At 41.2% G+C, this 25,507-nt stretch overlaps 1 protein-coding gene across 2 annotated transcripts; it reads left to right on the forward strand.

The window, feature by feature from the left end:
• Positions 1–11: 11 nt before the first annotated feature.
• Positions 12–24,487, forward strand: ST13 (ST13 Hsp70 interacting protein). Of its 2 annotated transcripts, XM_060245395.1 has the most exons (12): positions 12–714; positions 3,325–3,385; positions 9,274–9,346; positions 9,471–9,541; positions 9,886–9,952; positions 15,205–15,289; positions 16,331–16,441; positions 16,868–16,970; positions 19,588–19,704; positions 20,941–20,995; positions 21,556–21,656; positions 22,905–24,487. In XM_060245395.1, the coding sequence occupies exons 1-12, from the start codon at positions 605–607 to the stop codon at positions 23,031–23,033; spliced, it is 1,083 nt and encodes a 360-aa protein (XP_060101378.1). In that variant the 5' UTR covers positions 12–604; the 3' UTR covers positions 23,034–24,487. The 2 variants fall into 2 exon arrangements, with proteins under 2 accessions (XP_060101378.1, XP_060101379.1); XM_060245396.1 differs by lacking the exon at positions 16,331–16,441 and having other exon boundaries at positions 15–714.
• The last annotated feature ends 1,020 nt before the right edge of the window (positions 24,488–25,507 follow it).

The following is a 25,507-nucleotide window of genomic DNA, read 5'->3' on the forward strand; positions in this document are numbered from 1 at the left end:
ATAGGCGCAGTTGGATGACATCACTATGCACGTTGCCAAGGAGCTGCTTGTCTTTTACCCCACATCTTCCGGGAAACGAACATTATTTAGCTGACTAAACCAAGCGCCTGTTTACACAACGACAACTCCAGTCCCCCTGTCGCGCATAGCGAAAGATTTGCGGACGGGCTAAGCCCCCTTCTTCCCACAGCGAGTTAAGCAAACAAAATGTTGCCGTTCAGTGTGACGAGAGGGCTTGACCGTACGCACGAAGGCAGCGTTATGGACAACTGAGCTTTCGTTTCTAGAAGATTCTGGCCTCCCGAGCTGAGAGACGTGAGGGGGCAGGGGGTGGATTCGGCAGCAGGCACACCTCGGGCGTGAGGAACGGAGGGCGCGACAGGCGAGTGAGAGAAGCCTGACAAGGGGGCGGGGTAGGCGCGCGCTGCGTTGCGCCGCGCCTTGCGTGACGGTGGGGCCTGGAGCGAGAGCAGAGAAGGCTGGGAACTTTCGTTACTCCTCTCAGAGGGAAGCAGTAGTAGTCGTCGCCTCAGCAGCAGGAGCTGCTCCGACACGCCGTTGTCGTGCCAGTAATTGTTAGGAGGGCGACTACACTTGGGGAGCCATGGACCTGCGGAAAGTGAGTGAACTGCGGGCCTTCGTGAAACTCTGCAAGCAGAACCCGGCCGTGCTGCACGCTGAAGAGTTGAGTTTTTTCCGTGAATGGGTGGAGAGGTAAGCGCGAAGTCGTTCTGGGGGTTTGGAAGGTGGGTCGGGTCGCCCGCAGTTTTGTCCCACTCCTGTGCCTGCAAGAGGCGCGCTTGCTTGCAGGGCTGAGTTCTGGATTCAGCCACTTCCTTCTGGTGGAGCTGCGGGAACAGCTATTTCTCTTGCGGGGGGAGGGATTTTCGCATTAAGGCTTGTTCAGAAGTGGGGGGGGGGGGGGGGTCGGTCGTGTTACTTGCGGGGCAGTTAGAAGAGCGTTTCCGGAATGGGGGTGGGGTTTGGGGAAGAGGACCTTGCTTGTTGGAGGGGGTGGGTTCTATGCTGCTCGAAAGTCATTGATAACTATTTCGGAATCGAGGGCATTTGGCAGACTTTTCTGCTTTCCGCTTAGTTTGCTGATTCTTCTCAGACTGTTTTTGAATCCATTTGGAGGATTTATTATCGAATTTCTGAACCAGAGGTCTCATCGTATCATTACTCTTTTATAATTTTCTTATTCTTTATTTCTCGTCTAATTATTCCCCTATTCCTACCCCGTGTTTTCATGAAGGAAGAATTTCATACTGATAAATCTGTGAATCTCTTAGTTTCAGGATTACTTCAGAATATTTGCGGTACTGTTGTGTGAGGAAAAGAATGGGGAGGAAAACGTATTGTCATTTGTAGTGACTGTATGGGTGTCTGCTTAACTTTTTGAACTTTGTGTGGCACCTTGGGTCAGTTGCTGCTCCTAAGCATGCGTGCACAATGAACTGTCTGTACTGCACCTGACAGATGTATGGTTTTGTTGCTCTGTTTTCTTACCAGAAGCACTTTCTGTGTAAGAAAACAGCATATGCTTGGAAAGTAGCCTTAAACTTTGAGCTTCTTAGGTTTGGTTTTTTTTGGGGGGGGGGAAGGATTGTATTTGTCAAATTAATCATTCCAGTCTATGTAAAAAAATTAGTACTGTTAGATAACATAGGATTGAGTTAGTGTGTCTTTGCATATAACTGATGTTACATGTAGTAGCTAATTTATGTAAGCATGATTATAGGTCCTAAAGCACTTAACTGGATTACCTATCTCAGTCTGCACAGCAGGAAAAATGGCTGTCAAAATTTTCCAGGCTCTTCTTGAAAATCCAATTTATTATGTCAGATACTGCTTGAAAACCGCTAGTGTTGTGTTGCCAAGAATGTCTGAGGTAGTGGTTGTCATTAAGAATAGTAATAAAACTACTGTTTTGTAATCCATAACAAAGACCTAGGGGATGTTCTGATATTTTAAAAGCATGTTGGATTAGCTTTAATGAAATGAAAGTATGATTTTAAGACAATGCAAGAAACATGCATGGGGATATTGAAAGAGCTTGAGCTAAGGTAGCACCAGACAACTCTAACTGTCCTTATGACCACCTAATGGATTTTCAGCCAGGGTTGGTAAAGGTACATTATTTGAGGTACACTTTCTTTGGCTTTGTGAAGTGATTTCTGCTTTGGACCAATTAAGAGCCCAGTATTGTGCAGAGTTAGGTGTCATATGCCCATATAAGTCAGTAGGTTTTGGTGTGTTTAACTCTGAATTAGAATTTGAAACAAAAGTGTTAACTTATTGAAGCATTTGTTCTACATTCTAGGGCAAACATAGCAGGTGTTTCAAGATAACAAGTGAAAATGTAGAACAGAATATAACACAAGCCAAACATCTGTGTTCTTGTACAAAAAAATTGCTGGGGTTATTCTGCATCCTCCTGCACATTACAGACAGAATCCTTATGGACTTGGTGTATCTTGCATTTTCTAGCCTGAACAAATTTGTATTTTAGGGTGGGCTGAAAATAGAATTTTGTTGAGAATAATTTTTCTAGGATTGGTAGGACAGGGCATGTGGAATTTCTAGTCTGTTCTAGAAATGCTTCCAGGCATCTTTTGCGTGCTTCCTGGGTTGGAAGATAGTAAATGGATTGGGCTGCTTAATATCTATCTCTGTGCAGTAATAAAAATGTCTCCTAGCTCAGCATTTTAATGATTTAGTAATGTCTTCTGAATGTTATTTCATAATTTATCCCAAGCCTTGTCGAAGGTTTCAGCAAAGATCTAAATACATGGTGCATATCCTTTATTTTTCATTACTCTGGGAAACATGAATGCACAACTTTATTTAGTAGTGTTCCTTCTTTTAATTGCCATGGACTTCTTGCCTATGAAGTGAACATTGCTAGTTGAATTGCCCTAAGTAAACTTAAACCAGTTGGTAACATTTCAGAAGTTACTTGGTGGTGGTACAAAGTGCTGTCAAGTTGCAGCTAATTTATGGCAACCCTCAGGGTTTTCAGGCAAGAGATAAACAGAGTTGGTTTGCCATTGGCTGCGTCTGTGTAGGAACCCTGGACTTCCATAGGAGTTTCCCACCTGGATAACTTCCAAGATCTGACAAGAAGCTACTTAGACCCGCTTAGTGACAGTACTGAAGCATTCCTGAAAATGAAAGATAAAAGACTTCATGTGATCATTTTTTGCCCAAGTAGGTATTCCTGGCAATGTAGTTCCTTACTGAAAGTTTCTATTGTTAATTCTCATCTTAATCAGAATAGTGCAGAAAACTCTTCTCAACTGGTCTTTCTTTTTTGTTGTAAAGCATGGGAGGTACAATACCACCAGCTCCGTGCAACACCAGTTCTTCAGAAAAGCCTGATGAGGTAAGAGAAGCTTGGTAAGATTATGACTTTGTGTATTCTTAAGTATATAACACACACAATTTTTGGAGTAGGGAGCAATATTAAAAAAAAATCAGTGTTGCTGAGACTTTGAGTAACAGACCAGATATCTTAAATGGGGAACTCGATGCTATGGGTAATGTATTATGACACAAAACTTGAGTTTACACAGTACAGCAGTTGACATGCAGTGTTGATGGTGGCCATGAATTTAATGCCTCATATCAACTGACTAAGAAATTCTCAGACCTCCTTTACACATATAAACTGTGTAGTTATATGCTGCTTTTTTGCAGATGTATATTGGTTGGGGTTAATCCTGTTTTTTCAAGTTGGTGAGAGTGTCACAACTACTTATTGATGTAGATTAAAGAAAGATAATGACAGCAGTCTGGATAATATGCCGCTTGGATTGTTATTTCATAATCTTGTGATGAATCTATGAAATCATGAGAAAGGCTGGAAGTTTTATTTTTGATTTTCAAATACTTTTCACTATATAGTGGGGTTAAGTAATTGGTTTTAAGGGTGCAGGAAACAAATTTAAGTTAAGTTCATGTTCCTTCATTTTAAGTTCATGTTCCTTCATTTTACGCTGTGAGGTTTTCCAGTATTTTAATTTCAACTTTTAAAACGAGTTTTGAGCTAATGATACTTACTGCACATGTTGATCACAGGAAATCTCTTATCTGTAATATTTAAAAGCTTCTTGTAACATTCGCATGTCAACACAGTGTTGGCTGGTAAATGCCACACTTACTAGAAACTTTAAATATGATAGAGTTCTTCTGAAGTTTTGTTAAACAATCTAGCCTAAATGATGCCACCCCATAATAGTTCTCATTTCCTGCATTAAACTGTATGAAAGGTATCAACTTCCCTGAGGCAGAATGAACTATTAATTCAAAATCAGTAAACATTCTTATTCTGGCCTGCAACGGACAAACCACTTTACATGTGCAAACCTTTTGTCTTCCACCAGGTGGTTAGGAAAAGAACATATTGGTATAATAGTTCAGTGTTACTGTAAGCCTACTTGCAAGTGGTATAAACCATGCTCAGTCTAAAGAAACACTCCTGGATCTTTTCCAACTTTTTGGATTTTCCTCTGGCTAAGATCTAGCTTCATAAAAGAGCCATGCATATAATTCTACCTCTCTTTCTCCCCACTCCTAATTGTACTTTTCTAATTCTCAGACTTTCGGGGGGGGGCACTTTTCTCCTTCAGCTTCCAAGAACAGAAACTGGGTTTGCAAAATGCTAATTGACTATATTTTATGTCAGTCATAAAGGACCTCCCCCTCTCCAGCCCAGCTTTGGGCAGTGCTGATTGGCTGGTTCTTTTATCATCTATGAAGACACTTCCCCTTTTGGAATAGATCTCAGTGTATTCAAATAGTTGAAAACGTTAACTGTTAGAATAGAAATATCCCTGGTACTTGGGGCACCCTCTCCCCCATACCAGTTTGCTCCAAAGCATGTTGTAAGAAGGGTGTGGGGGACTATCGTTCCCAAGGCCAAATGTAATTGTTGAGCAAAGATAGAAGGAAGCAGAGTATGTATACAACTGAAATTGGTGGGTTGCTCCTCTTCTAAGGTATATTCTCTTCTGTGATAATTCTCTTCCCCTCCCCCATATTTGTTTTTCTTTCCACATTGGCATGATGGGTGATAGTGCCATTATTTTTAACCTTACCTTTCCTTTCTGTCTTAAATAGGCCCTTACACTGGGTTTTCACATAAATTTGTGTGGCAAAGGCCTACAATATAAAGTTAGAATAGAGGAAAAAGTAGTTGCTATATGTGTTGCATGTGGGGTCTGTGTCCTTATTTTCTTGCACTGGTGAGATGGAGTTGTTCTTCTCAGACTCAAGCCAAAATTTTCTTCCATATAAGTTTCCCCTCACTGACAGAAAGATTTTTTTCTTTGTCCACGTGCTTTTGGAGCAGGGGCTTGATAGTAGGGATGGGTATGAGTCACGTTTTTGTGGTTTGGTTCATGACTGATCCATCAACAAAACCAACTGAATATGTCTTTCCTTAATAAAACTGTTTGTATAGGTTCCTGGGCCATTTCTGCCCAGGGGGAGCAGAAAGTGGAAGTTTATATGACTCTGAGCAGCATTCCCAGTGAAGTGCCCCTGGAAAAGCACTTCATCCCTTCCTTTTTGTTGGTCCAGTTGTCTTGTGATCGGCCCAGCTGTCTCAGGTTTGCTTGTGCAGCCTGTTTAAAGGGGCTGTGCCAGACACCACGAGGCAACTATGCTGGTAGGGAGAGACTTCTGCACGGGTTCAACTGCCTTGGGATGCATGGTGCATCCTCTTTAAACAGACTATGTAAGAGAGCCTGAGATAGCTGGGCTGGCATGGTGAAGTCTCTCCTTGCCAGCTCAGATGTTGCTCTTTGGCTTCCTTGTACAGCCTGTTTAAAGGGGCGGCGCCAGGAAGCCCAAGGAGGGGGTGAAGTGCCCCTGTGATGTGGGGGGGATCTTCCAAAAAGGGACTCGCACCTTTCTCCTGAGCCATGGCCTGCAGAAAGCTGGGGGGGGGGGGGAAGTGCCCCAAGAAGGCACTTCACCCTGCCATTTAAACTTTCCTTTTTTGTCCCTGTGGCTTTTCCTGGGGAGCAGAAAGCAGGGCTATTTAAACCCTCTTTTCTGCTCTGACTGGGTAGCCGTAGGGAGCAGAAGGCAGTGGTGATTTAAATGGCTCTGAGCGGCAGGGAACTCTCAGCTGTTTCTCCTGAAACCTTTGCTTTCTGCTATTTATGAACCATTGTGAATTGTGCAAAAATTTGTGGTAGTTCATGACAGTTCTTCAGTTCACAAACTCCAATGTGAGAATCCCAAACAGGCCAGAATTCATGATGAACTTTGGTTTGTCAGTGGGTTTGTGCCCGTCCCTACTAGATAACCACCTGCATTTTAGGAATGCCTTCTGTAGGGCACCCCTGCCTCCTGAATGGTCTGTCTCCTTACAGAGGGCCATTATACTGTATTTATTTTACTTTATTTCCCATGTTTCTTTAAAGTGGGGACCCAAGTAGCTTACATTATTCTTCTGTCTTCTACGTTATCCTCACAAGAACCTTGTGAGGTAGGTTAGATTGAGATCTCCAAGTAAGCTTCCATGGCAGTGGAGATTTGAATGTGGCTCTCTCAGATCCTATTCCAATACTCTACTACAGGGTTTCCCAAACTTTTCTTTCCTGTGGCTCGGTTATTTTTACACTTCTCTTTCGTGGCCTACTAAAATTTGGGGGTGGAGCCGGAAGACAGAAATTATGTCATTTCCTGTGGTGTGAAGGGCCAAGTGATGTCACTTCCGGGGCACACTGAACCAAAACTCCACATCTTCCTGTGATGTCACTTCCAGGGCACTCCCCCAAATCTGCTGCTTCGTCTGAAGTAACTTAATTTTCAGAAAAATCTCTCTGAAACTCAGGCTGAGCCAAAATGGGGGTGGAAAGTGGGCGGTCCTCTCTTTCCACTTCCACACTTGCATGCACCTATCTGTTTGTGTGTTCTTCTCCAGCTTGCAAGCATTCCTAATGCCCATGCTCAATTGCCTACACCACCTACACACTCCTACCTCAACAGTACTGGCCAATGTATGCAGTTGGGAGTGCTGTTGCCATTGCCATCAGGAATGCTAGCACTGTGTATCACCCACACTGGGCCCTGGCAGCTGCTCTACCTCAAAATATGCTGAAACATTTAGTAGGCCCTTCCTTCAGCTGCTACTACTGGAACCCTGACTCAAGATATAACCAAGCTTGCTTGGTTTCAAGAAAATCTTTCGACAGCTATTTTTCATACTTTTCATGGGTTGAAACACTGGGAAATTGCTGTGAAAGGTAGCAGAATTGTACTGCAATTAATGAATTCATCTCCAGTTATATGAACTTCATAGAAGCTTTTCTGCAGTTATCTCAAAATGGATATTTATGAGGGGTTTGCAGCTTTTTACTGGCTGTGTTTGCCATGCCTTTAAAAGCAACCTGTTTTGCAGATATTTAGCCAGTGAACTTCTTTCATCCTTTTTAATATCTACAGAAGGAGTTTAATTTTGGTGTCAGACAGCTGTTAAAAGCAGGACCAGTAAAATGGTGCCAAGTTCATAGTACCATCACTTGCTGTTGAGATATACAGCAGTAATCTCCAATAATCTCTTTCTGCCCCACACCTCTCAGTCTCTCACACAGAAATCTAATAGAAAGACCAGCTGGCTACAACTGGGGGTACCAGCTTTTCATTGGCAGAGCTCCTATGTCTGCAACAACAGTATGATGAACAGAAAAGTTTCATCCAGTAAAAATGGAAGGAAAGAAAGAAAGGGAAAGAATGAAATTGAAGGAGAGGAAAAGAAGACATGGAAAGAAAGAACATAAGAGGAACTATATTGGATCAGGCCAGCGGACTATCCAGTCCAAAATTCTCTCATATAATGCCCCAAAAGCACCAGAATGTCCACCAGTGGAGCCAGGGCACTAGAAGCCCTCCTACTGTTGCTTCCCCCCCTCCCAGCACCAAGAATACAGACAGAGCATCATTTGCAGGGAAATAAAGAAAGAAGGGGGGGGGGAGGGAAAAAAGCCTTTCTCACCATTAGATGATCCCAGCCAGCAACAATTCTGCCCAGGGGTCATTTGGTAAAAAAAATAGCTACTGGAATGCCCACTCCCCGCCCCTCCCAGCTGAAAAAAAACACGCACACCGTTTTTTGCCGCCCAGGCCTCCCGGGGAAATCTCCCCAAAAGAGCATACTGCAAGGCACAGGAAAGCGCATACCTTGAAGAACACTTCATGGGTCTAAAGTGCCAGTGGACTCCAACTTTTCTCTTAAACACTGGGAAGGGGGGAGAAGGAAGGAGAGGCAGCCCAGCTCCTCTCTGCACAACACAGAGACAGGGGAAGGAAGGAAGCCAAATAGAGCGCAGGCTTTGCAGCCTATGTCAGTCTTCAAGGCCAGCTTTTCTCTGCACAACAGAGAGGGGAAGGAAGGAAGCAGAGCAGAGATCACGCTTTGCTGGGGGTAGGGCTAGCTTTGGCTTTTCTTGTGACCAGGTAGTGAGGCTTCCATGGTCCGGTACCGGGTCACGACCCTGCAAATGGGAAACACTGCTCTACCACATGCTGGAGTAGGACCAAGGAGACCTCACAGGGTTTTTCCTTGGTAGTTTGGTCCACTTGGTGCTCAACTATTTATTCCTAACATTTCAACTGAGCTTTCAGCAGTTTAACCTCACGGCTTCCTATCCAGATCCCTACAGCCTCAGTGGATCTTTAACTTTATGTTTTATGGTCCTACTTAAATAGCCATATGCAAAGTATTAAGACAATACAAATTCAAAGCCATACTCAAAGCATTAAAACACAAGCAACCTCAGATTTGCCGTAAAAAATCACAGCGCTCACTTTATACACAACACTAAAATCTTAGGAGTGTTTAGAACCTGCTTTCTCTGTTGGTTCACTCCCCACAACCCCGCATCATATCATAGTCTGCTTCTTTTCAGTTTCATAATAGTTTGCCATGTGACAGTTTTAAAATGTACTAGTGAGAAAGAGGGAAGAGCCCTAATTTTGGTGGAGATAACCCCAGAGTCCCCTAGGGCCCATTCATTGAATCCCAGCCACTGGGTATAATGATTTAGAGAACTATTGTTAATGAGCATGTCACTTAAAATGCGTTATGTTTTTCTGATATTCTCTTTTTGTTGTTATGAGGGTGTTTGCAGATTTCAGAGTAGTTAAAATGCTTGATTTTCCAGTGATTCAAGTAGTGAGCTTTAAGCAGAAACTACATAACCGGAATGTCATAATGAGCTTGGATTTCCCCCCTGCTTAATTTGATATCGCTTTCATTAGGCAAAAGCAGAAGAAAAGAAGCCAGAGGAACCACCTAAACCCCCAGAGCCTGAAAGTGAAGAGAGTGATTTGGGTGAGCCACTAGTCTTGCCCAGGTTGTGTCATGTAGCTTTGTGCGGCTTTGATTCCCCCCCCCCCGCCCCCCGTTGCTTATTCAGTGGAAGAACTGTGATTCTTATTAAAGCTTCTGTTTGCAGAAATTGATAACGAAGGAGTAATTGAACCTGACAAGGATGAGCCTCAGGAAATGGGAGATGAAACTACTGAGGTAATGTTGAATTTTCCTTAAGTTTGGAGTCTGCTTTATGACTCACATGTTTCTTGAACTCCTTGTTTATATATTAGGACATAGATAAACAGTTGTCTTCTGTAACTGCTAAACACTCACTTTCTATAAATGATGACAGGAAAAATATAGACCAGGTGAGTTTTTCAAGTGTCCTTTTGCACAGTACTTAAGGACTAGCAGAGATACAGTTCAGTCATTCATATACACACACACACACATAAACAGAGTGTGTGTGTGTGTCACACATACATATGTGCACTTGCCATCTTAACTCTAGAATGACAAATGTTCAAGTTTGATGGGTTTGGTTGTCCTCCTTCCAGGTGTCAGATGAGATGATGGATCAGGCTAATGAAAAGAAAATGGAAGCTATTAATGCACTAGGTGAAGGTGAGGACTTTTCTTTATGAAGATGATTTAGCAGTGATATGTTAAAATGCATTTTCCTGATTAAAATGTGAAACACAAATACTTTTCACTTTACAGAGTGGGTTGTAACCTTGTTAAAGTTTTATTTGTTTTTCAGTTAGTTAGATTTTTATCCTGCCCCTTCTTGCATGCAGGGCTCAGCGTGGCTCACAACAATTAAAAACCCAGATAATACAATAAAAGTCTTTAACAGTTCTAAAATTTTGTTATGCATTAGATACATTAAGATGGCCCATAACCCTAGGAGCATCTTTTATAATAAAACCCCTTTCATCATGGCAAATCCGAGCAACCTGATTGATTGGGACAGTGGTGCCTCAACCTTTGGCCTGTCAGCCAAGAGTACTTGCATGCCATTGGTTGAGTCCACTCCTCCCTCCTGCCTGAATGGTTGTTGCTAGCCAGCAAAGCTGATTCTGTCAGTTAAAAGGCAACCAACCTAAGTTCTGGCAGTTACTGGTGCTCTTCCTACTCTCCCATTGCCTGAGCTGCCTGTAGCACTGATTCACAGAGGCGAGAAAGCATCCCTTCCCTCAGTTGGTTGAGGGAGGAGGAGGGAAACATCCAGAGAAAGACTTCCCTTGATTGGCTGAGGACTCCTCCCTATCCTCCTCTGGAAAGGAGAAAAAATGGCGTCTTGTGGCAACAGTCCAGATACAGAGAGCGATACGGAGGGAAAGCAAAACAGAGAGATTGAAGTCCTTTGCTTAAGACTAACAATGTTATCAGAGACAGACTGTTGGTTTGGAAGATATCACTAAAGGTCTCTGAGGCAGAACTCATTGGGGCTAGTCCTAACTATGGCTGCCAGTTCCAGGTTGGTGGGAAATTCCTGGAGATTCTGTGGTGGAGTTTGAGGAGGGCATAGGAGTTAGGCTTTCAGAGTGGAGTCTGCCAGCCACAGGTTCTTGCTGCAGAAGCTGACTGGGTGATTTCAGACCAGTCACAGACTTCCAGCCTAACGTGTCTCACAGGGGAGAGGAGAATGATGTAAGCAGCTTTGGTCTTACCCCCCCCCCCCCATGGAGAAAGGCTGTCCTTTTCCTATGTAGAGACTACAGGGAGGGGGAAGCTGATGGAAAGCTGAAGTCAGAGGGGCAGATAATGGGAAGAAGGGTTGCCAACCCCAGGTTAAGAAATTTCTGGAGATTTAAGGGGTGGGGCCTGGGGAGATAGAGTGTGAGGAAGGGTGGAATCTCATACAGGTACAATGCCATTTCCTCCAGGGGAACCACTGTTGCCAATCTCCAGGTGAGGGCTGAATATCACTCAGAATTACAACTGCTTTCCAGGTGGCAGAGATCAGTTCCTCTTACGTGTGAGATACCTTCACTTGGGTGGGTGGGAAGACAGCAAGTGGAGGGGGGGGAACTCAGTCAGGGCCTCTTTCTAGAGCCCGTTGTATTTTTCTCCACAACAGGCTTTATTTCTAGTGTTTCTGTACATCTGTAAAAGTGCCCAAAATTAAACTAATACAAAGCTTAAAATGTTTTTTTTTTTAAAGAAATTTGTCTTCTTGATAGGAAATTTCAGCATTCCCCTACCATTAGTTGAACAGTTGCGTAGACTGGTTTGCCTCAAAGTCGCTCATACCTTTATTTTCGTCTTGCCTGCCATCGTGTCATAACACAACACATCCTGAAGCTCTTAATTCTAATTTGTAAATGTATTAAAGAATAAATTGAATAAGGATAAGAATATTGTTTGAAAGTGTAGTGCACTAATTTTTTTCACTGATGGGGATCATGATACCTGTATTTGAAATGACAGAAAGAAAAAGGCTGTCCTAACATTGAGGTGGAGTCTTGCCATGTTTTGTGGCAGCTGTTTAGCCACTGAGGCTCTTGACTGACAGCCTCAAAGATCATGGTGCTGAAGCTTTTTTTGTAAGCAAGTGCATTATTGAAGCTGATGTATCTTGGTATTCTTTTAGCTACTTAATCTTAAAAGGATGTTGTAGCTTTTTGCTATCTACCGTTAGTGTGTAGTTCAGGTTTACCGTTCTGGGGCTGTTAGATCTCTGTAGTTTGTTTGTCAAATGAGACTAAGTCAGAAGAACAATGAAGACTTGATAGGGAGTAAATAAAACATATAGTAGTTCGATAGATGAGATAAGTCCTGCCCATTGTCTTTCAGCATTGTGGTTATGGAATCCCAGAGATAATATATTTCAACAGATTCGTATGATATCTACCATCTGTGTGCATGCCAGGTCTCAGTATGTTTACCATGCTTTTTGTTGTGATAGAGGATTATTGAGTATGAACCTGAGTTAAACTTAAGTGTGTGTGCACTCTAAATTGAGTTTTTTATTTCAGGGATTTACTATTGGAGGTCCTAGGTGTATAATGTCTCCATAATTAATGCTACAAGTGTATGACTCATAAGAAATTGGGATCCACCTTAATATTGGCTATGCAGCTAGTTTATCTTGGGAGTAAATATTTTAAAACTTGGTTCTGCTTGTTTTTGAGTGAACAGGAAAAGAATCAGGATACAGCGCTTGGGTGGCAGTTAGTTTTTCTCCACCTAGTATGGTGGGGGGAAATGAGGAAGGGGCATATCAGGCACCCCCACTTTTTCCCAGGTGATATGGCTTAGGCATTCCAAACTATAGTTTCTTTAGGATTCTGAAGATGGACAATTGATGCCTTCCAGCTGAGGTATTTGTGACTGGCCTGACTCAGACAACATGTGTTGAGCCTGTGGAGAGTGAAGAGGATCCACTGCTTGCTGCTGAAACTGAATATGTCTGTGATGTTGGTGAGACCTGGCTGTGGCTAGACACAAGCCAAGCTTTCCCTGGGAGACTGCTCAGTAGTGGCAGGCGGTAAAAAGCACCTCGATCCCCTCAGTGAAACAGTTCTTCCAGATAAAGTTGAGAGAAATAGTAGTTGGTTTTGTATCCAAGGGGTGTCAAACATATGGCCCATGGGCCTGATCGGGCTCCCAAAGGGTTCCAGGCAGGCCTTCCAGCAAGTAGCCATCGTCTGCTTCCTTCTCCCTCGCCTGTTTCCTTCACTTGCCATTTTTTCTTTCTCTCCTGTGAGGAGACAGCCAAGCAAATCAGCCTCTCCTAGCTTTTTCCTTCCTCCCCCTCCCTCTTCCCAAAGGAGGGAGGAGGCACCTTAGCCAGTGGAGGAACTTGGCTCTGTAGCTCTGCTGTGTGATTAAGTTTCTCCATGTAACAAAAACTAAATCATACTCCTTTTTGTTCCTACTTATCCAGTATTTACTAATAACAAACACAGTGCTTACAGTGATAGCCAAACATAATATAAACAAGCATATTTGTAAAACACAAGGAGAAATGAAAACAAAGCCATGAAACAAAATTTAAAAGAAGCACCACTTACCTACAAAGAAGACGGTCCCAAGAAGAAGAGTCTCTGCACTCAAAACAATATTGGATTGATCGTGGATATTGTCGGACTTGTATCACAGCTCCATATTTTTTCTATAGGACATTGATCCATTATACAGTAGGAGCAGCGTGTGCTTTCAGTTCCGGAGGGATTTTGTGTTTTACAAATATGCTTGTTTATATTATGTTTGGCTATCACTGTAAGCACTGTGTTTGTTATTAGTAAATACTGGATAAGTAGGAACAAAAAGGAGTATGATTTAGTTTTTGTTACACGGAGAGGCTTTGAGGTGTTTTCTTTCACAGTAACCTCTGTGGTCCCGGCTTTGATTGTCATGTGATTAAGTTTGCTGTGCTCAATCACACAGCAGAACTAATGAGCCAAGTCTCTCTTCCTTCTAGGGCTCCTCCCTCTCTTTGTCTCCTGGGGAAGGAGGGAAAGAGGGAATCTCCTTTGCCCAGTTCCCTGGATCCCACTGGAGAGATACAAAGAAAGCAGTTTTAAGACCAGCAACGTGTGCAACTGAGTTTGCCTCCCCCTTCATTCATGCTGTCATGATCCAATCCTTCACAATAGGAAAGCATGCAAACTGCTTAGAAGAGGAATAACAAGCCAAGATTAGACTGAGAGTGTGTGCCCAGACCAAGTTTACCCATCACATTTCCTTTTTATTTTTCTTTCACATTTTCCTTTGATTTGGGGATTTTGAACTTCGATTTTGCAGATAGTAGGCTGGTACTGACCACTATACATGGCTGTCTCTCTGTTCCTGCACTGCCTCATGAGAGGCAGTTATTTTTCTAGGGAAGACTACAGTTTTGTAAATAAAAACATAGCCCATGGTGCTTTCACATGTTCTTGACCAGCACATGAAGCTGCTTATGTACAAAAGCTCACATTGCCCAGCCATTTCATGTTTTCCTTTGGGTCTTAGGATCAAAGCATTGTCCATGAGATTTCTGTAATGAATGTCAATAAATCAAGAGTAGGTTTGCAGCTTACAGATGCACACTTGAACAGCATACTGAAGATTGCTACAGCTCAGACATTGTCTCCAGTTTTTGATGCATTAATTCAAGAGCAAGAGGTGTCAGTTATTAGAGGTTGTTAAACAAAATATTGCAAGCATGCTAATGTTTTAAGCATGTCCTATTTTAAGTTTAAAAAAACCTTTGTGTTTGTCTGTGTCCTTTATAAAGTTTATATCTTGTTACCTGGCATTATATTTTATGATGCACATGGCCTGGTCCAACAAGGTCTCATTTATGTCAAATATGGCCGTCATAATAAATGAGTTAGACACCCCTGATTTAGACAGAACTTATACCTGCTTTCTTTTCTCACACTACTGGGATTCCATGATAGTGTGCATACATCCCTTTTTCTAGCCCTTTGTTTTGCAGGAATGTAGAAACCTCTGTTATAATTGAGACTAGACCAGTTGTGGTGTTTTTGTTATCCATGCAAGCTAGCCACTTCAGTATTAGGTGTGACTGAAAGTTGCAAGTCACCACATCCTATTCTGTGTTCCTTTTTATGCTTCTGGCTGGCATTTTTGATGCTTTTATAGTATAGCGCATAGATTAATATATCATGATGCCTGTATAGTTTGGAAAGTTGGTTCTTTACCTTGAAAAGGGCTTGATAATTTACCTCAGACCTTTTATTTTATTTATCTAGCAGTAGAATCCTAAGCACAGTTACACCCTTCAAGGTCCTCTCTGATCAGTGGGTTTGGAAGGGTAGGTATAACTGATTAGGATTGTATTGCCAGTCTCCTAATTTAAAACATGTCTGCAATCTCTGTTTCTTCTTGTGCTATCATTTAAGCTTTATTGATATTTTTAGGTAAACTTGAGGAAGCCATTAATTTGTTCACAGAAGCTATCAAGTTGAATCCTCATCTGGCTATTCTGTATGCCAAACGAGCCAGGTAAGAGTTTAGATTTTTAAAGTCATGCTTTTTGAAAAGACAGGTTGCATGGTTTCAAGTACAATCTTCATAATCTGGCGATATGAACTCCAGAGTTCTGGTTTTAGGTTGGTATCCACAATTTTTACTAAATGAGCCAATGGTGAGATTTCAGCTTCACTGCAGCAACCACCTGTTGGTTACAACTCTGCTGTGACTGCAAAACCTGTTCAGCCTCTTGTGTGGCATTGTTCCTAAGAGTTGTTTGGCTTCTTGGCAAACCAGCCACAAGTTGCTGTTCATTTAAGAGCCTTAATGTGCCATTTGTATTATTGTGCTAATCATGGCCCCTTAGCCAGTATACAATCTTGAGTCTTTGAGCTGCTGCCTGTCACCTAAAATGGAAAATGCAGCATAAAATTTTCCTTGTTCTTGCTATTGTAGAAATATTTTAAAAGCAAACTCTACAAAACATCACTGTTTGTTGGGGAGAGGGGGCTTTTAATTTTGCTTTCCTGGATTAATAAAGATTTATGGCTTCTCAATGACCATGCTTCCTTGGTACTTATCTTGTAAGAGAATACAATATGAAAATATATGTTACAGGCTGTTCTCCTTTAGGATGTTGGAGCAGGACTGTTAATACTGGTAGCTGGGCAACTAAGATTCTTACAATGTTTCTATCACTGAATGTCTTTCTATAGGTAAAAATTGGGATAAATCAGCAATTAGTGTCACTGATACTCTCTTGTTATGGTCCTGGAAACAGAAAAATATAATAGCTATTATGTTATAGTTAGATAATGTTAAACCTCTATATGCCAATAAAAGCTTGTCTTGTGTGTGTGTTAAACCTCTAAAATGAACATTTGAAGCTTGACATTCTTGTTGAATAGGATGTTTACAAAGCAGTGGAACTACTCATGTGAGTGTGGGAGAACTGGGTAAATAAGAACTAATTACTGTATAACTGATTGTAGTATTTCTGGAACCTTAGGATGACAACCCTTCCAAAGAGCTACTGGTTGTGACTTAGATGTACTTTTTTGTTGCCATTGACAGTGTTTATGTGAAAATGCAGAAGCCAAATGCTGCCATTAGAGACTGTGACAGAGCCATACAGATTAATCCTGATTCAGCACAGACATATAAATGGCGAGGGAAAGCTCACAGGTAAAGAATTGCAGTCCTCTTCAATATTGGAGAAGAAAAAACTTTGTCTAGTTCCGTATTATAGCATGGTATTTTATGAAGTGTGCACACTTGTGTATGTGAGTATTAAACTACTGGCCCTGAATGCCCTTAAAATAACCACAGACGCAATGCTGTGGTTTTGCTCTGCATGTTAATCACATAGTCGCCTGACAAATTAGTCCGTGTTTTAGACTGTTGTACTTAGACTTCATTTTTTTGGGAAAGCTACACAATAAAAAGGGGTTTGAATGCTTGTTTAATTTGCATTTAATTTGTAATTCATGCAACAATCACTAATTGAAGTTATACTTGTGCAGATCATAGTCATTGGGTTGCATCTGATTTTTAAAATATAGCTGTCCCAGTAAAATATTAATCCTTGAATTGGTATCTTGTCATTGCCAGACTGCTAGGTCACTGGGAGGATGCTGCACGTGATCTGGCATTAGCCTGTAAACTGGATTACGATGAAGATGCTAGTGCTATGCTGAAGGAGGTGCAACCACGAGTGAGTGTCAGGGAGAAAAACAGACATGGGGAAATATGCTGCCTTACTCATTGTTTCACATTTTGGTGTTATAGACATCTTGTTCTGGAAGGCAGTGCCTATTTGAGTATATATAATCTTGCAGTTCCAAAGAATTATTGAAGGGCTCTGTGCTTCCATCCTCTGACTTCCAGAACATTGGTGAGCAATAATTTTTTTAAAAAATTCTGCAAATCAGATAGGTTTGCTACTGTGTTGCCACATGTCGCCTCATAAACACCTGTAATATATGGAGAGACATATGTCTGGGTTTCCCCTCCCAATTTCATGTATTGGGGAAGAGATAATGGAAAAGAAGCAATCTCTGCTGCAAAAAGTGTAAATCATTCCTGAAATCAGAGTTGGGCGCAATGATGTGTTACTGCTTGAGTGTTCCTTAATCTGCCACAAGGGAGAGCTGCCAGTTTGGTTTAAAAATAGGATATGTCTCTCTAGCCTTCTTTCTACAGCACCAGTGCAAGCTAAACTATGTGATCAAAAAAATGGTTTTGAATGCTTAATTTAACATTGCCTTGGGTATGGCATCTTAAGGTGGATCAGTAGGGTCCAAACTTTTGTGTCTTTTACAGTATTTCAAAAGCATCTGTATGGTGTTTTGGATGTATTAAAATTTTGGGCATTTATATTTTTCCATGCAACTCAGCGTTGTGGTCATAGAATTCCTAGACGACGTCCCTTCCAGGCTTTGATTGACCAGGCCCCCCCCCTTCTTAATTTCATGTGTCTTCTGCATGCATCTTGTTCTTCACTGACAAGTCCTGCAGAACAGGCTGGGGCTTTTCACATGGCTTTTATGTGTAAAGAGAAGACACTTCTGCTAGCTGCTACAGCCTTAATGCCTGTTGATTTCCTCCTAGCTGGATGCAGGGGAGTAGGCATTTTGAAACTCTGCTCGTTATTTAAAGGCTAACTTGTGTGCTTTCCTACTTCCAACCCATGTTATAATTGAGACAGAGGGGTGGGTGCAAAAGTATAAAAGAAGATGCTCAGTCTGGGTGGTCTTCCACATATTGTTGGCTTACATTGTCCTCCACTTTGGCCTGCAATTTTTTCCCTTTTGTATTGTGCCTGTTTCATGCTCCACAAAATGGGGAATAATTTTACACTGCATTGTATGGTGCACTCAGTTATTGAAAAGGCAGGATAGATAAATGAATCTTCAAGATATATGCATAGAAATTTAAGTACAATGCAAATGAATGTTAGTTTTATGATAGATGGTAATTTCACATTTTGCCTCTTTTTCTGGATGCTCAGCCTCATGCTGTAAGCTCAGTTGAAAGTAGGGTCCTGACAGTCAAAATATTCTCTGTAAAATGCTTAGTTGGATATTTCTAACTTTTTTCTGGAGGGATTTCAAAGGCTCAGTTTTTCCTCAGAACCAATTAGAAAAATACAAAGTATCTATTCCATTTCTACTGAAGGCCCTAGTAGGGGTGTGCAAAAAAAAAAATCATGATTTTTGGGGTTTGGGTATATAGAACCTGGAAAATATAGGTATTTCCAAATATTCCTGAATCCCAATATTGATATGGTATTGGGATTTGGGAAATAATTGAGAAACCTGAATTTATTTGGCTCTATTATACCTATACTGGAGAATCAATCCAGGGTTTTCTGGGCTTGGTGGGGGGAGGTTCTCTTTTTTGAGTTAGAGGCACCAGATTTGTAGCATAGCTGCTGGTGTCCCTTCTCAGTCTCCCCAACCCCAAGTTTCAAAAGGATTGGACCAGAGGTCCAATTCTGTGGGCCCCGGAATAATGAGCCCCCATCCTCCATTGTTTCCAGTGGGAGGGGGAAGGGATGTGGTCCCTTTAATTGCCTTCTCTAAGCAACTCCATGCCGTGGCAAATGAATTCCAAAGCCAAAATGCAGAATACCTCTGGAGTTCACTCTGAAGGCATTTAGGTGGGTGAGTGAACACTAAAGGCATTTAAAATTTAAACACCTTGCTGTGAGAGAGATCACTGTGTTATATCCTCAGTTCCATTATAGCCCATGGGGACCATTCATGTGACCATTCATATACCATCCAAGGGTATATAGGGGTCTGGTGTGTGTGTGTGTATTTTTTTAGCTAGAGAGGCACCAGATTTTCAGCTTGGATGCTGGTGCCTCTCCTCAAAAAACCCTGCAATTTTTTTTAAAAAATATTATACCTGAGGATCCAATTCTTTGGGCCCCCAAAGAAGAAGCCCCCATCCTCCAATTTTGCTAATTAAGGAGAAATGCATGTAAAGGGTCATGGTCCCTTTAAATGCTTGATTTCACTTACCGAGTTGTTCCACTGCCATAACTGTACCTAACAATTACATGTCAGATTCTGAGACAAAATAAATCTTTCCTAAAAGGGGCTGTCAATTATTGTCTGTAGGTTATAAAGCTCTGAAGTGTTAAGGTATTATTGGGCCCTGTGTTGCCTGAAGAGTCACCATAGAAAGGAATATGCATTAGATCTAACTTGGTTTGCAACACTTTAAGTGAAAATGAATGCACAGTACAAGACAGTTAAAACTAGCCGTGTAGAAATAGTAAGATGGTGGTAGCATATGATGAATATTATTTTCTTGTGTTTCAGGCTCAGAAGATTGCAGAACATAGAAGAAAGTATGAACGAAAGCGTGAAGAAAAAGAAATTCGTGAAAGGATGGAAAGAGTAAAGAAAGCCCGAGAGGAACATGAGAGAGCTCAAAGGGTGAGATCTTAATAAAGTCTATAGAAGGAAAATAGGCTAGCATCTCTATCCCATCCTAACTTTAAATCCCATTTTTTTTGTGCATAAACTCCCCAGTAGACTTATGAAAAAGTAATCACACTGTGGTTCTAACACAGTTCCGTTGTTACTGTTCTGTAGTTTCCAAAATTAGACTCTACTTTAGTGCCAGTTTTAAATGAATTTGTATTTAGTGGCAGAGAACATTAAAACAAACTAATATATAGTATAAAATTCAGTGCTGCTAGTTGTTTGGGTGCGGGAGCAATAAAAAACTTCAACATTGAAAAGATTTCGCAGATACTGAAATAACTGTTCTTCAAGGCTATCTGTGTTTCATGGGAATGGAGCAGTGTTGCATAACACTAGAATTTCTGGTGCATGTAGACATGGCTGGCCCAAGATTTTTTTGGCACCTTAAGTGAACTGTGACCCTGGTGGAACCCCCAAATTCAGTAGAGACAAATGAGCAAGATCATCCCAGGGTGATCTAGGGTGTCAGAGTTTCAAGGGTGCCAAAAAGGCAAGAGGAGCCTTACTTGGCAGCAGAGTGGGATCAGCAGCATGGCCTTCTCGGCATGATGACTTGGTCCTGTTTCCTAGGGCCACAGTGCACAGCAAGGGTGGCATTTGTGCCAGATCCCCACCCAAGCAGCATCAGAGGCAGAGCCTTCTAGGATACTGCAGCAGATTAGAACCCTGGGAAGTGGGTGGGGAATGATTGAAGAGAGCAGACTGGCCCAGACGGTAGTTACACATATACCTCATACCTGACCTAAGTTGCTCCAGCTGGGAGGGTAGGAAATTCTTTTTAGGCATATCCTTCTGCCTGTCACTCATAAGCAGCCAAGGAGGAGCTACTTGGCATGTTGTCACCATCATCACCTGGGAGAGTGGCCAGGTTTGTCACCTGCAGAGCACTGCCTTGGCACATTCTTACCTAATTGGTGAGTGCAACTAGGTATAGCGGCTGTGCCCCATCTCTTCCTTGCCTGAGCTTCTGCAGCAGCAACAACAAAATCTTGACAGTACAAAAGTGAGCCAGGAGCAGTTCAGTGCAGGGCTTTTTGGAGCCTCTCAAACTGATTTCTATTCTGGCACCATAGGTGATTACATAGGCTTGCCTAATGGTTGGACTGGCCCTGCATATGTAGGGATTCAGATCCTAGTACAGTTCCTTGGATTTTGATAACTCATTATATGTTCGGTTTTTTGCAGGAGGAAGAAGCTCGGCGACAGGCAGGAGGAGGAGCTCAGTTTGGAGGCTTCCCAGGTATGTATTCAGTTTTTATAGTATTAATCAATACAGATGGAAGAAAACTATTTCCTTATGAATTTGGGCTATAACTTTTTAAAATCTTATTTTGGTACAAAAATGAAAACTGCATCCTTGTATTTTAGCAAGCGAAAAATAGATTTAAGAATTATGTATGCTATAGAATTGACTCTTTACACCGTTTGCATGATGTCCCTGACTATACATACTCTGTACTGCAACACTGAATTGATTACATTGTTCATCTGTGGTAGGGCTGAGCCAAATGATGAAACAGCTGTTATAAAAAGGTACTTTGAAACCTGGTTCTGGTAACTTATGACTGAAAAAGACCATATATGGATATTGACTATGAACAGAGCCAATTGTGTATTGTAGCAGAGACTGTTAACTATATTCACTTCTAATAAAGGTTTGGCTTCTTGGTCAGTGACAAGTCTTTGTTTACTTACTTCCCCTGCTGCACGAGGCTTCCATAGGATGGGAGAATGTTGGTGTATAATATTCATGCATATAATTTTCTGCAGATTGCTTAAGCGTATTCCTTACATTTGCAGGTGGTTTTCCTGGGGGCATGCCTGGGGGCATGCCTGGAATGGGGGGCATGCCTGGTCTCAATGAAATTCTTAGTGATCCTGAAGTTCTTGCAGCCATGCAGGTGAGAAAAGAGAACAAGTAACAATCATAATGTAGCTTGTGATTTCATGATTCTGTGATTTGATGCAGCAGTTGTGCTTGCTGTTAAGGAGCATTCTCAGAATGCTTAAGATCCTTAGCTTTGTATGTCCCTAATGACAAATGAAAATGTTCTAGCAATTTTAGGGTGGAAGGACATCTCCTTGGAAACAGTATCACTTGTTGTAGATATAGTCTCTTCTCAGTCTCAGAATCGCTCACTCCAAAGAACTGACCTTGTATTTTTCTGTTTCTTTCCCTTATGTTTAAATATTTGCTATAATAGAAATGTGCATCATTAGAATGATTATTATATAATTGTTTAGATGAAATAGAATAATTGAGATAGAATTTGACAGAGTGCACTACACTGTATCTTAATATGGCATGGCACATTGCTTTAAAATAGGTTGCTGTCAAAGGCAAAATAATAGTCTAGAAAACTAATATTTGGCTGGTGACAAAGGACTGGTCTTAAACCACCTTGCCTCCAAGTCAAAGTCTGATTCCACTGATCTGGATTGCATGCATTATGCTAGGCCAAGGTTAGGAGTGAAAACATTTTCTCACTGTGTTGGTCAAAATGCTTTTGCTGCTCTTCTGGCTCTGCAAAGCTTCTGCAGCAATGATTATATCTGTAACTTCTAGAGGGCAAACTGAACGGCATAGGCTACTCTTGAGGCCCTGGCCAACCTAAATAACTAGAGAGACATATTTTCTTCCTCTGATCATAAATGTGCTACTCTGCTGTAACTTTAGTTGCAAACTGCCAGAGCCATTCTGTCTCTCCTTAGGGGACTTGAGAGGGCATTTTACTGTCCTGCTCCCCTTTGGGGGGTTAGAAGATCATGGAGGGAATGGGCCTTACCCTACTGTCTGTGGCTTCCCTGTGTTGAATTAAGTGGATTATTTTCCCATCTAGGAGCCTCCAGCTACACCTCTGATTTGGTCCCAGAATTGGCTGCTGGCACAACTTGGATGTGTTCCTCAGCTTTTAAGTTGAAAGTTAGGGGTCTATGGTTTAAAGTCCTTCTTTGGGACTTCAGCATATGTGATTCTGTAGTGGATTGTGATCTTAAATCGTAACGGGCAATTATTTGAAGCCATCAAGTATGAACTTGGCAGATGTGCTGGCTGGATTTCAATCTGTAAGCCACCTATCAGTTCCCTGTTAATTGAGGGGAAGAGAATAATTTCATAATACATGTCATTTTTTTTTCTTATTTTACAGGATCCAGAAGTTATGGCAGCTTTCCAGGATGTTGCTCAGAATCCAGCAAACGTGTCTAAGTACCAGAATAACCCAAAAGTCATGAATCTCATTGGCAAACTTTCAGCCAAATTTGGAACACAAGCATAAAATCCCCTCTTCATTGCAAGAGGTGGGGGAAATATTGATTACATACCATATGTTGCAATAACACAAACCATTGTACCTCTGATTCTCAAAAGAGAACTAGGGTGTTCTAGATAGAATCATCCCACCCCCCGCCATGCTTCAGAAATGAATAGCAGTCAGTTTATGATTGTGTTCAGTTTTTATTTCAAAACACGCTTTCCTCTCTCATCTTCTTTGCCCTGGAGTTTTACTAAACAGTATTAGTTTTCTTTTAAAACTGTTATACTTAAATGTAATCTTCCAGTAGATTGTACCAAAAAAGTGTGCATGGGGTCTTATGATGGTATTGGGGTCTTTTCCCCAATAACTGGATTCCTTAATTAAAAGTTGTAACACTGCTTAAGTTCTATATGCAGGGTAGTAAGGGGGCTTAGTGTCTTATTATTTTTACCTGAAATAAATAAAAGATTTGTATTCATTTTTACATTCACAAATGTGACTTAAAACACTTCGTCCTAGATCAGAGCACTTCAGTAGTGCAAGGGATCTCTGTTACACCGTTAGTTTTTGGTGTGTTGGTACAAATGCTACTGATGATGGATTACTTTTAACATTAATATGTTGATCAGAGTAACATGTTAGTAATCTCTGTCAAAAGTGCATAAGAGGAATGATGTTTTTATTGAGCTGGCTTCCTTCCATGGCAAACAGCTGAAATATTACTGTTGAACTTGTTGTCTGGGTTAACCACTTAATATTGTGGGAGGGAAGCAATGGGTTCTCCTCATAGTCTCAATTCATTTGCATAAAGAAATCATAATGGATCTGCCATGGAGTGCAAAAGCTCTAAATTCTGAAGTCATGAGAGTCATAATAAGTATCTTGGCCAAAGCCATGAGATTTACTATTGTCAGTCCCATTCATACAGCAGAGGAGTTTTCCATTTCTTTATACCCCATTTGTCCTCTTTCCTTGATTTTATGGGTTTTTTTCCGGTTACTTCTGTATTTATGGGTCTTGTGTATGGAAAGGAGAGAATTCAGGTCTTTGCTGGAAATAACACATCTTAAATATAATTACAGCATGAGAATTCATTGAACTTTTTGCTGAATGATTCATGGATAACTAATAGATTTAAATCTGTTTTTGTCTATTCTAAAATTTGATTTCCTGCTCTAAATATTTGAAAGCTTGTTATAATTAGATCTTGGTCTCTTCTAGGGCTTTTGAATGTTTCTTGTTCTCTGCTTTTGTAATTTTGTCTGAATCCAAAAGCGGTGTCTTTTTTGTTTGTTTGTTTCTAATTAAACCTGGGCTGGTTTAGGAACTCAGATTGTTTTAAAACACATCCCCCCCCCATACAACAATTATCAGTTACCTTGTCAAATTAAAAGAGAGATGAATTCATTTTGCTTAATAAATAGTTCTGAAAATACTTCTAGTTGCCTTTAAAAATAAAGACTGGTTTTGAAGAATTTTCTTGGTTTATCAGTGTATAAACTGTGTTTGAAGCTATTAAAACAAATTAAGGGCAAGCTGTTGTGAGCTCAAGTACACCTAAGTTACACTGTCTTATGGAAATGGAAGAATGTCTTGTTTTTGACTGGGAATAAGAGTGGGTAGATTAGAGTAGTAATTAATATGTCTGGAGGAGGTGAAAATGTAGTGACATCCTTTGTAAGTGCTGAAAAACTTTTTTAGTTCTTCCTTTCCTATGTGCCTCTAAGAGTGAACAGATATCTTAGTATGTAACTCCTGTATGGCATCTTGGGTACTCTTTTAATAGAGATGTGTCTTAGACAATCACAGACTTTACAGCATCTCCCTGATGGTGTGATAATGGTATAAATATGAAGGGATATATACTGTTTGCAGGGGGAAAGCCTGTCTGATCTATTATCTTGTTTGCCAAGGTGAGAACTGCTTCTCCACATGTAGTACAAGTCACCTGAGTGTTGAAATTGACTTAATATATTGCTAACAGTTTCAAGTTTTGTTAATTTAAAGAGAACTGTACACTGCAAGGCATTTAAAATACTAGGTTTTAATAAGCTTCATGCTATTTTTCTTTTTCAGATTGTGACATGCACACACTTTTTACCTTACTGCACTAACAAAAAAGTTTAAGAAACCTTTAACTGTTCTAACTGGTAGGTGGGAGGGATTTATTGTCATCAGCAATGTGTTGGTTTGGTATTGCAGCCACTCAGGTTGTAAAACAGGGAGCTTTCTTGGATTTCTGGACATCATTTAAAGTTTTAATAATTTACAAAACATGCTTTAGCTGAGACTGAAGCTAGGCAGAAAAATGCCAGGTCTCTTTGTACAAATCCTGAATGTAGAAGATATTTGGACACTGGACTCAGTTTCACACTATTAATCCATCTTTGCCCTGACCTGGATGACCCAGGCTGAGGCCGATCTCAGAAGCTAAGCAGGGTTGGCTCTGATTAGTACTTGGATGGGAAACAACCAATAAATTCCAAGCTTGCTAT

Source organism: Heteronotia binoei, chromosome 8 (genome assembly GCF_032191835.1).
Source record: "Heteronotia binoei isolate CCM8104 ecotype False Entrance Well chromosome 8, APGP_CSIRO_Hbin_v1, whole genome shotgun sequence".
NCBI classification, from domain to species: domain Eukaryota; kingdom Metazoa; phylum Chordata; class Lepidosauria; order Squamata; family Gekkonidae; genus Heteronotia; species Heteronotia binoei.